The 12885-nt window shown below is 39.2% G+C and overlaps 1 protein-coding gene across 1 annotated transcript in view; it reads right to left on the reverse strand.

Moving 5' to 3' along the window:
• ADAMTS6 (ADAM metallopeptidase with thrombospondin type 1 motif 6) overlaps positions 1 to 12885 on the reverse strand; it is a 311564-nt gene that overhangs the window by 170710 nt on the left and 127969 nt on the right. The window contains exons 8-9 of the mRNA XM_039545681.1: positions 6742 to 6785; positions 3206 to 3311 (exon numbers count right to left, since the gene is read on the reverse strand). Coding sequence (XP_039401615.1) covers positions 3206 to 3311; positions 6742 to 6785 — 150 coding nt within the window. The remainder of the gene's footprint in view (positions 1 to 3205; positions 3312 to 6741; positions 6786 to 12885) is intronic.

Here is a 12885-nt window from a genome sequence, read left to right on the forward strand (position 1 = left end):
TGTGAACAGAGTACACTAAGTTCACAGTAGGGCTGTATATAATTATAAAAGACGTTAATGAGCAAAAGCAGCAAAGAATCCTATGGCACCTTATAGACTAACAGACGTTTTGGAGCATGAGCTTTCGTGGGTGAATACCCACTTCGTTGGAAGCAAGATTCTTTGCTGCTTTTACAGATCCAGACTAACACGGCTACCCCTCTGTTAATGAGCAAGAATTCCAGGGCTTTTAGTGAATCATAGAAGTTATTCCCTCATGAGTGGAAATATATTTTCCTTTACTCTATCACTTATGTAAATAATTACAGAAAGAGAAGGAAAGATATAAAGAGAGAATGAACTACATGTGTTTTAAATTAGTTTTTCTTACTTTTGATTCAATTTTGAACAATTGTTTTTTGGATTTGTAAAAAATGATCTATCTCAGTGTAAATGCCTGTAAAAATCAGCCTTTTTTTCCACAGATAAAATAAATGAGGTAATACTTGCCTAACAATTATCTTGCATGATAGGTGGGCTGGAATATGTATGTACTTCCAATTGCTGATTCTGTACAGTAGATTGATAGTTTCCATTTTAGTCTGTACGGGAACTTTTAGCTGTTGCATCAGTTAATGACTGGAAAAACATATCATCCATAACTCAGCATTGGTCAACCCATGTAAACAAGGAAGGAGACCTGATGAATCATAACAGGAGGTGCCTAGTCATTTTATATTCATCAGAGGTTACTGGTGATGCTTGTTTTTGAATGCAGACCTGAAACATTCCAAGATCAATCTTTAATCAAATGTTATTGTTGTCCCAAAACATCATGTTCTTTCAAAATGATATATGGGTGCTTTGAGAGTGCAAGTGATGTTATGAATATTGTGCATACTTCATGGTTAGTTCATTACTACAGCTGTACCAACAGTAAAAATAAAAATATTGTTTTAATCATAAAAACATAAGAATGGCCACACCGGGTCAGACCAATGGTCCAGCTAGCCCAATATCCTGTCTTTCAGCAGTGGCCAGTGCCAGATGCTTCAGAGGGAATGAACAGAACACGATAATTATTGAGTGATCCAATCACTGTCATCTAGTCTCAGCTTCTGGCAGTCAGAGAGTTAGGGACACCAGATCATGGGGTTGCATCCCTGACCATTTTGGGTAATAACCATTGATGGACCTAGCGTCCATGAACTTATCTGATTATTTTTTGAACCCAGTGTGATAGACCCAGGCCAGTTGGGTACAGCAGAATAGCAGAAGGCAGATATACTGGCCACTGGATTAACAGTTTTCTGTTCCCTGACTGACCAGAGCAGGGGCTGCTCCAGGCTAATGAGAACACCTGACTCTAATTAACCTGTAAAGAGTCAGGTGAGGCCATTCAGTTAATGTGACCACCTGACTCTAATTAAGGCTCTGCTGATACTATAAAAAGGGCTCACTCCAGTCAGGCAGGGGAGTCAGGGAGCCAGAGGAGAGGAAGTGTGGCTGAAGGGCTGGTTACTGAAGACACCCTCAAACCATCGTTAAAGGAGCCCTAAGGTAAGGGTGAAGAAGGGAGAAGCAGGAGAGCTGTGGGGAAGTGGCCCAGGGAAATATAGCAACTCTGGCAGTGAAAGGTTGGCTGCCAACAACTGCTACCATTAGGGTCCCTGGGCTGGAACCCGGAGTAGAGGGTGGGCCCGGGTTCCCCCCAACCCACCACTACAGGAACATCTCCTGGAAGGGGAAGTCAGGTCCCTGTCAGGACAGGAGGCTGAACAGAGACTGTGGGAGTTCTCTCACCAACCTCCTTGCAGGCCTATGATGAAAAGGGCTCAGTAGACTGTAACCCTGGCCCTAGAGAGAGAAGGGCTACGTGGAGGGTCACAGTGAGCCACTGAGGCTAGCATAAACCACCTAGAAGCGCAGGACCCACGGGAGCAAGGTCAGAGCTCTGCCACACCAGTTATACTTTTGGCCTTCACATCCCTAGGCAGAGTTGCACAGGTTGACTCTGTATTGTGTGAAGAAGTACTTCCTTATGTTTGTTTTAAATATGATGCCTATTAATTTCATTGGGGACCCCTGGTTGTTGGATTATATGAAGGGGTAAATAACACTTCCTTATTCACTTTTTCCACATAATTCATGATTTTATAAACCTCTATCATATCCCCAGTCACTCATCTCTTTTCCAAACTGAACAGTCCACATCTTCTCAACCTCTCCTCATATGGAAGCTGTTCAATACCTCTAATCATTTTTGTTGCCTTCTCTGCACCTTTTTCAATTCTAATATATCTTTTTTGAGATGGGGTGACCAGAATTGCACACAGTATTCAAGGTGTGGTGTACCATGGATTTATATAGTGGCATTATGATATTTTCTGTCTTATTATCAATCCCTTTCTGAATGGCTCCAAAAATTGTTAGCTTTTTTGACTGCCACAGCACATTGAGTGGGATGTTTTCAGACAGCTATCAACAATGACTCCAAGATCTCTTTCTTGAGTGGCAACAGCTAATTTAGACTCTATCATTTTATATAAATAGTTGGGATTATGTTTTCCAGTGTGCATTACTTTGCATTTATCAACACTGAATTTCATCTGCCATTTTGTTACCCGGATACACAGTTTAGTGACTTTGTAACTCTTCAGTCAGCTTTAGGCTCAACTATTTTGAGTAATTTTGTGTCAGCTACCAAATTTGCCATCTCACTGTTCACCTCTTTTTCCAGATCATTTATGAATATATTGAACAGCACTGGTCCCAGTACAGATCAAATTGGAGTTAATTATGATTTAAAAAAAACAAAATAATATGAGAAATAATAATCTTTACCTTTTAACTGCTTTTGATCCACTAAGAGAGGTAGACAAAGGAAAGAGGGGGAAAAAGACAATACCAAAACCAAATCTTAAAAATATATATATATGAAACAAGGTAGGCAATTTATGAGCCCAGCATCAGAATCACATTAAATTGGGATCTGAAGTAGAAGGGTAAGCAATACAGACTTAATTCTAAAGTAGAAGTTCTTGATAAAATACACCAAATAAAATGTATCACCACTCATCATGGATAATGTTATCTACAGCAACCACAGGCACTAGAGGAGAGATGGTACAGCCAAAACATAAGAGATCGTGATCGTAATGATTACATTGTTATTTCAAAGGTGGTATAATCAAATTTATTATACATATTTTTTAAACTCACTCACTTGTGACCAATCTCATGTGCAATGGTAAAAGCTGAACCTAGGCCAATGTCTTCATTAATGCTGCAGCTCCTTTCAGGCTCACACATTCCAGCCACGGAGGCCAAGCCTGAATAAACAGAAGGAGACACAAAGGGTCATGCCAAGGTGTTCAAGTCTTAAAAGCCCTAGTTATAAATGGCTGGATTCTTTTTAATAACCTCTACACACAGAAGGAGCAGTTGGCAAAAGGTTAACTTTCTAGTCATTTTCAAAATCACTGGAGGGAATTTCTCTTTGCCGGCTAGACATTAATATTTTTTGAACTACAGTCAGTGCTGGAAAATGTCTAGACTAGGGGTTAGATTTATAAATTTTACTTCTGGTAACTTGGGACCACCTAGTAACTTGAGCCAGGAGAGAGAATTCAAGAAAGCATTTCTATTTTAACATTCTTGAGGCTGCAGAAAGTAAAATGTATCCACATTATTTTTCTAAAGAGATCTGTTTAAGCTTAGTGGGTTCCTAAAAACATACAAGAAACTTTTTAGCTACAAAAAGCCCCAAGGGGTACTTTTTTTTGTATAAAAATAAAACCGAATGCATCAAAAAAGGAAAGGAGACATGTTAATAAAAAACATTCACTTAAACATGGAAGGCTTTTCCATTTATCATTGTATTATAAGTGCTTTTAAAAGATTCCTTAACAGGAAGAAAGCTACTGGCACTCACAGAATATAGCTCTGCTGTGTCATACACACTCTTCAGCATTAGAACATCACATAAAATATATACTATGGCAGAACTACTTTGCTGTCACTGGTGATGGAATCTAACCAGCAGCCTTACCTAAGATATTCTTTCCTGTGGTCTTTTATCTGGAAGAAGCATTAACAGCCTCTCCAAGGGAATCACCTGCCCTGCGAAATACAGTACTCCAAAACAGTGACTGGAAAAATAATTACTTTGCCACGGAAGGCAAGTTGTTACCTTTTATGAGAAAATGGTGCTAAATTATGCCCTTCTGCCTAAAATAAGTAGGAATGAGATGACTAGTAACCACTGGAAAGAGAGGATGAGGTGACTGGGGAGAAAGGATTAGTGATGAGAGAATTAAGAAAAATATTTAACAAATTTTTTGCAGTCTATCTGTTGCCAGTCTAATAATGTTCCACCTGCCTAAAATTCTCTGTTCTAATTGGAAGAGGTATTCTTTACTTCCTGAATTTGAATGTAGTGTACCAAGCACTTTTATGACTGTCATGTTCCCCCACTGAGGTGGCCACAGTTCAAGTGTGTGTAAAGAGATCCCTATATGTTCAGTGTATAGAACTTGGTCCAGCAACCCTTACTCACAGGAATAATGGCCTGAGGCTCAGGCTAATGATTTGTAATTCTGTACAGTGCTTTTATGTTTGCAACAAACAGTGGAGGCCAAATCCAGAACCCAGACCTGGCCCAAGAAGCTGAGCCAGGTGCTCAGCAGATGTGTAAGAGAGGGAGGAGAAATCCTCCACTGAAGCCACATAGCAGCTGCACAGACACTTTAGGTATGTCTACACTGCAATAAAACACCCACAGCTGGCCCATGTCAGCTGACCCAGGTTCACTGGGCTGTAAATTGCGGTGTAGACATTTGGGCTCAGGCTGGAGCCTAGGTTCTGGATCCCTCCCCTCTCACAGAGTCTCAGAGCTTGGGCTCCTACCCAAGCCTGAACATCTACACTGCAATTTTTCAGCCCCACAGCCTGAGCCCTTTGAACCCAAGTCAGCTAACATGGGCCAGACACAGCCATAGGTGGTTTATTGCAGTACAGAGATAACCTTGATGCAAGCTGCTTTTTCTACATAGCTCCTTGCATAGCTCCTTATGCCAGAGATTGGAAGGGAAGAACTAGAAGATCTGTCTAGCGGAAGATCTTCTAGCCCCATTTCTCCCCAGGGCACCCAGGGTTCCTCCTACTCATTGTGCTGCTGTCTATAGGGACTTCATATATATGCTCCCATTAAGCATGTGCTTCACTCTAACTTCTTGAGGTCAATGGCACTTAAGCATTTCTTAAGTGTTTTGTTGACTCAGAGCCATAGAGGATATTGTCCCTACTCCCACTCCGGTTCCCACAATGCAAAGAAATGGCCATAGTTCTGTTGTCAAGATTCCCATTGCAGAAAAGGAGGAGGGGGGTTGTAACTGATGCTTTATGAACAAAAGCATCAATTTAAAATTTGTTCACTTTCTATTTAGTAAAGTATGCAGCCAAGTCTGGCCTCTATTGTGCTGGTTTCAAGTGGAACAGAATTTGGCTCTATGCTGAAGTCTTATAAAATGAGGATTAGTGCACTAATAGTAAAATACATTAAATATGAGTATAAAGTAAGAAATGTTTTTCACTAAATGTTTCCTGTGATATTTTCCCCTTTTGAACACTTGCAGTGGCAATTCTGTGACATTAGTATGTCTTCGCAGTTTTGACATCTCTGTGCTGGCTTTAATTTAGAAATATGTAGTCTGAAGGCATTTATGTTATACTAAAATACATTATGCATATGGATTATGTTTACAGTGGGCCAGATTCCAATATCCTTTACTCACATTGACTACAGCTTAACTACACAAGTTGCCCTAGTGACTTCAGTAGGACCACTTGTATAGTAAGTTACTATTCGACATGAGTTAAGGTTATCAGAATATGGTTCAGTGAAGACAGTAATGGAGAAAACAGAAAAAAAATACCATGGTTGACTCTGATCAGTGGAAGACCTACAAAATAATTACACACAAAATCAATAAGCCGAACTAGTCTGCAGCTCAGAATTAGAGTGCTGATAGTTAATTACAAGGAAGAAGCTAATGGAATGATTTAAGGTTGAAAAAGTGATTTGTTAGGTACATATTAGACTTAGTCCGGGCACGAAAGTCTCTTTAATAATAATTTCTGTCTTTAAAACTGCAATATTTATGATATATAACACACACCTTTGTGGTGACAAATTTAGGGATGGCAAGGACAATATCTCTCCACCCTGTCCATAATATTGACAAATGTGCTTTCCACTGTCAAGGCACCAAGGAGTTCCAATATTGTTTTAATTTACATTGTTGTATTATTTTCCACAATGCTTTATAGAAGAAGCAGTCTTGATGTTGCACCTCGACTCACACAGTATGGCAACAATTTAAACCACAAAGTCTGTTTCCTGGGGCTGGGTCTTTTTTTCCCTTCCTCTCCCGTTTGTATTTTTGAAATATATAATGGAAATAGATTATATGGAAATAAGCAGTAAGTTTTCTGCTTTAATTACTGCTTGGTAAGTTTGAATCATCTAGTAGGTTTTATCAGCATTACAGATGCCAGAAAAGAAACGCCCAACAGCAATTCACATAATTTAATCTTCTAGTGATCTAACAAAATCTATACCCACATAAATTACATTTTACTGTTTATATGTGTATATTTGAGAAGGCTCACTAGCAGAAGAGGTCAAAACTAAACCATGATCAATAATCAGAATGCAAACAAACAACAAATACAAGCTGAAGTTCCACTTTGTAAACTTACCCAGTGTTCCACAGGGCTTGTTTTTATAAGTGCAGATATCGTATCTGTTGAGGAGAAAAACAATCAGACACAACTTGTAAGAGGGTCATATCTGTGAGATACTTTGCATATTTATCACATTTCTATATTGTAAGTCAAGTTGTCAGACCACAATCAGTGTAATTATGTGCAGCCAACTAGTGACGGCATTTTCTACACACTGGTGTAAACCACAGGCTGCAGTATGCTCACAGTTTTTGGCCTCAGGCCAGTGGGACACCTGCCAGTAAGAAAAAAACAGTTAAAGTGGATCTTTGTAATCACCGGCTCCATAAAACAGTCTACCATGCTGTTATGAAGTTACAGCTGCATGCCTGCAGACTGCTACTCCTTCAAGAGGCTACTAGCAACGTTTATATTTCTAAATCTGCTGAAACATTTTCTTATGGTGGACATGGCATATTTTACAACATTGAACAGCTTTCATTTTAATTGCTACCGTTCTCTCTGATTTTCATTACAAAGTGTAAGTGTTTACTATTAAACCAAAATTATCAAAACTCAGGCAAATAAGAATCAGGTTTCTCCTTTTGTTATCTTCCAATTATTATGTGTACTTTAAAAGTAATGCATTGTAAGTTAACATTTTTTAATTTTTATTATATTTTCTTACAAACAGCTAAATAAATTGCTAAAAGCTTCCCTCATTTTAGATACAATCTTCCCAATACTGAAGTTCAAACAATGAGTCTCTGTTCAGATGACATGGTGAAATAAACATATCAGTGTTTTGGAGCCTGTAAAGGAATTAAAACATGTTTCTTGCAGTACAGCTAATATCCAGTGTAAATAATGTGGCCAATGGACTATAACTGCATATTTTTAAATGTGTTACAGCCACAATCCTATAGTTATGATATGCCAGCATTATTATAGACTTATGTTTTCAGGGATTTATAATGATTTCCTTGCAGTATAATGTTTCAGAGCATGTGTTTACAAGGTTTTTGCACTATGAGAAAGTAAAACCAATAAAGAAGATGAGGAGACATGGATTCCTTTTTTCACTCTCATTTTTTAACTTAGGCCTTTTTTTAATTTCAGACTACTAAAATATTTTAAAAAACGAATAGTACCTGTTTTAAACATGGATCAGTGACCATTTATGAGTAATGTATGAGATGTATAAACTCTTTAAGTGCCAGAATACATTTTTGTCTGCAACCCAACTCCATGGACTAAATTTCTGAGTGCAAAATTAGGCCCTTAAACCTGTAAATGCTCCACACATGTAGACCCCTCTGTCCAGGTGTAACCCTATTGATTTCAGTAGGGCTCCACATGGGTGCAGGAATCTGCCTATGTGGAGCAGTGGGCAGGAACATGGCCTAATTGTGATCTCAGAAATGTGTACACTCAGTTCCCACTTGAAGTGGCTCAAATTGTGTCATAATATGTGCATGCAGAGTTTACCGATTTCAAGAGAAGCCCTATATGGGCCTCCAAGGCCACATTTTAACCTAGTTCCTCTTATGCAATTTGAGGGATGGGTACTCAGATTAGTATTCTGCTACACAATGTGTGGGAACATAACTATCTAATAGGTCACACAAATATAAATAGGGAGATAGCGAGATTTTCACCACACACTTCATGTCATTTACATCTTTGAAGATGCAGGACTTATTATTTTGCATTCTGTACAGGGCCTGAACCTACTCCTATTGAAGCTATGGCAATACTTTTGTTTATCTCAAGGGCAGAAAGATTGGGCCCAGACATATTAAGTGAGAAAAAGTAACTTGTTTGAATACCATAAATATGTAGCTCTGAACCCAACAAAAGAAAATACCTGGAGTAAATAGTAAATTTTTTACTATTGTGTTGTAGTATTTAATGCTACTGGGAACTGAACAGTTAGACCTGCACACCTTGAAACAAAAATATATTCTCAGGGGAAAATCCTGCTCCACTGAAGTAAGTTGGAGCTTTATCACTGACTTCAACAGGGCCAGCACTTACCCTTAGAGACTGATTCTACTCACAATTATACTGGTATGAATCTGCAGTAACTCCATTGCACTCAGTGAAGTTTCACCAGTGCAACAATAGTGAGATCAGAGTAAAATCCCTACTTTCTCTCACATTTTTGAATAATCAACACCATTTATCATTCTGATTGTCCTGTGCAGGGCCGGCTCCAGGATTTTTGCCACCCCAAGCAGCAAATAGAAAAAGAAAAAGAAAAGCCACGATCGCGATCTGCGGCACTACCACCAATTTGTCTTCGGCAATTCGGCAGCTGGTCCTTTGCTCCCAGAAGGAGTGAGGGACCCTCCGCCGAAGGGCCGGAGGTGCCACCCCTCTCTGTTGGCCGCCCCAAGTACCTGCTTGCTGGGCTGGTGCCTGGAGCCAGCCCTGGTCCTGTGTACCTTCTATTATTCAATTATGTAGAGTAGACTTACTAGGAAAAGTTTTATGAAAAAGAAATTTCAGTGACAAAACAAAATGAAATTTTGCAGAAAAATAATTTTCTACTTTCTGATCAGCTCCAACCATTTTGTAAGAAAACAGCTCAAACAGTCAGACTATTCTAAATATGGCCTCACTAAACAGTCCAATGGTACAGGCTAGAATATTGTCCTAATGACATTCATAATTTCTCTTATGAATTCCAAACCTTTTTTTTTCTATTAAACAATGCCAAAGGATTTATTTGATCTACTATAGATCTTTTTCTTTTTCTATCCTTTGTGCCACAAGGTTCTGGATGATCTCTTTTCATTTGGTTTGTTCTTAAACTCATTACCTAACATTTCTATGAGGTGAACGGCACAATTCATTCATCTATTTGTATACTTGGTCTATCCAAATCATTCTGAATTGTACTGGCCTTTTCTTCTTTTGACTCCACTTCCTCTAGCCTTGTTTTGCATTACAGTGGAATCCACTTAATCAGGAAGCCCCAGTGGATAGCTTTTCATCCTGATTAAGTGTAATTGTAATGTAACAGAAAAGGGATTTCAGTAGTACAGTTGTTACTGTCTGGGTAGATGCATGTTACTGGAGATGCCTATAATGTTAGGAAAAGGAATTATCTGCATTGGATTGGCACTGAGCCAGGTGTCTGCCCAGAAATGGTAGAAGAGACTTTTATGAGATTTGCAATATTGTGGGCCAACATGTGTAATCGGCATGTCTGAAAGGAACTAACTAGCAGATAGGAGTAAGCAGTGGTGACGCAGAGTATATGTTTTCTGCATGTATCATAAACAAAAGAAAGAATGAAAGCTGTTAGAAGTAAAAATGTACAAAAGCAACATTATACAGAGACACACAAAGACCAAATGCCAGTGAATGTTACAAAATCACCTGAAAGCATCCCTGTTAAGGGGATTACTTTACTCACTAAGCCGCATGTATGAAATAGAGACGGCTGGTGATAGACAAGACTTGAAGGAAATGTGTTTTAAGCAAAAAGCTGAAGAAGGAGAAAGTAGAAACACAGCAAACTGCATATATTCCAGGACTAGAAGGGACCATTGTGATAATCTAGTCCAACTTCCTGTAGAATACAGTTCCATAGAAAAAAGAACGAGCAGTACTTGTGGCACCTGAGACTAACAATTTGAGCATAAGCTTTCATGGGCTAAAGCCCACTTCATCGGATGTCTGCAGTGGAAGATACAGTAGGAAAATATATATACAGAGAACATGAAAAAATGGGTGTTGCCATACCAACTGTAACGAGGATAATTAATTAAGGTGAGCTATTAGCAGCAGAAGAAAAAAAAACTTTTGTAGTGATAATCAGGATGGCCCATTTCCAACTATTGGCAAGAAGGTGTGAGTAACAGTGGTGGTGGGGGGCGGAAATTAGCATGGGAAAACAGTTTTACTTTGTGTAATGACCCATCCACTCCCAGTCTTTATTCAAGCCTAATTTAATGGTGTCTAGTTTGCAAAATAATTCCAATTCTGCAGTTTCTCATTGGAGTTTGTTTTTTGAAGTTGTTTTTTTTAGTATTGCGACTTTGAGATCTGTAATTGAGTGACCAGTGAGGTTGAAGTGTTTTCCGACTGGGTTTTTGAATGTTATAATTCTTGACATCTGATTTGTGTCCATTTATTCTTTTGCGTAGAGACTGTCCAGTTTGGCCAATGTACATAGCAGAGGGGCATTGCTGGCATATGATGGCATATTTTACATTGGTAGATGTGCAGGTGAACGAGCCTCTGATAGTGTGGCTGATGTGATTAGGTCCTATGATGGTGTCCCCTGAATAGATATGTGGACAGAGTTAGCAACGGGCTTTGTTGCAAGGATAGGTTCCTGGGTTAGTGTTTTTGTTGTGTGGTGTGTGGTTGCTGGTGAGTATTTGCTTCAGGTTGGGGGGCTGTCTGTAAGTGAGGACTGGCCTGTCTCCCAAGATCTGTGAGAGTGAGGGATCGTCCTTCAGGATAGGTTGTAGATCCTTGATGATGCACTGGAGAGATTTTAGTTGGGGGATGAAATGACGGCTAGTGGTGTTCTGTTACTTTCTTTGTTGGGCCTGTCCTGTAGAAGGTGACATCTTCAGTTCCATAGAACTTTCCCAAAATAATTCCTATAACATATATTTTAGAAGAACATCCAATCCTTATGTAAAAATTGTCAGTGATGGAGAGTCCACCACGACACTTCCTAAATTGTTCCAAAAATGGTTAATTACTCTTACCATTAAAAGTTTATGCCTCATTTCCATCTGGGAAGGGGACTACAAAAATGCCTAAATGTCAATGAGGGTACTTGCAATGGAAAAAGTTCAGGTTGGAGGAAAGTAACTAGTTGGTATTTCAATGAGAGGTGAGGCTCCCTTTGCCATTCCTCTGAAAGATGGAATTTGCTGTAAGGTTAAGATAATTACTGATGCAATTTGCACCACTTAATTAAGATGTAATTTTATTGGGGGATCTATTTAATCAGGATGTTTGTCAGGGAACCAGATTAAACCTAATGACTGTTATGGTACTAACTCAGAGGGAAGAGGGACATTGACCAAAAATTATTAACACTACTTTCTTTTCAGGAAACATTTCTAAATAGCATATCTATGAACTGAGGGTTTTTTTATTTTACTGTTGTTGTTGTTAACTGAATCTTGCTTATTCTTACCCTTGTTTCTCATCATCGCAACATCACAGATTTTGACTGTAAGCTCTTCAGAAGACAGACTGTCCCTTACAAGCTTATACAGTGCCTAACACAGGTGTTCTCAAACTTTCTTTGCTGGGCCTCCCCTTTCAAAATATTTCAGGCTCTGATGACCCCCTCTCAAAAAAAGTGATGACCCCCTCACACATACCATGCCACCCTTCCTCTGCATTGCTGCTGGCAGCAGCACTACCTTCAGAGCTGGGCACTTGGCAAACAGCTGCCGCTCTCTGGACACCCAGCTCTGAAGGCAGTGCAGAAGTAAGGGTGGCAATACCGTGACCCCCCTACAGTAGCCTTGTGAGCCTCTTTTGGGTCAGGACACCCCGTTTGAGAAATGCTGGCCTAACACAACTGGGCTCTGAACTCAGCTAGGACCTCTGACAATTACCATAATATAAACAAACAATCTGATTCCATCCACTTTTTTGCTTTTCTCACCCTCTTCTTCTGCCCGCATATCAATCATATTGCAACCTTACACTGGAAACACTTACTGCTGCCCAGGTCACCTGTCTAGGTTTATACTGAATCTAGCCCCCTAAGTTTCATACTTCAGTGAACTAAAAAAAAACAAAGCAAAACACCATTCAAAAAGGCAAATTCACCTGATTCCAACATAAAAACATAAATTGGTTCAGACTTTCTCAAAAGTGGGCCTTTGGGCTCACAAAAAAGATTCACAAGTTTCACAGAATCATTGGACAAGTCTGGGTTATATTTCAAAATCATTACACAAAACAAAAGCAGGCAAGTTTTGTGTGATTTGGCGTTTCAAACAGCTATTGTTTGTACACACAAATGCAGTTTTTGCCTGCACAAAGTGAATATATGTGTTTTTGCAGGTGCAATTGGTGCCCTCAGTGTTAAAAGAGTTGTGTGGACAAATAATTGTACTATAAATCTAATGCTTAGCAAATTTAGAGTTGCTGTATAAAAATGAAGGTTTTATAGCGATTATTCACCAGTTC

The sequence above is a fragment of the Mauremys reevesii genome, linkage group 6, assembly GCF_016161935.1.
Source record: "Mauremys reevesii isolate NIE-2019 linkage group 6, ASM1616193v1, whole genome shotgun sequence".
NCBI classification, from domain to species: domain Eukaryota; kingdom Metazoa; phylum Chordata; order Testudines; family Geoemydidae; genus Mauremys; species Mauremys reevesii.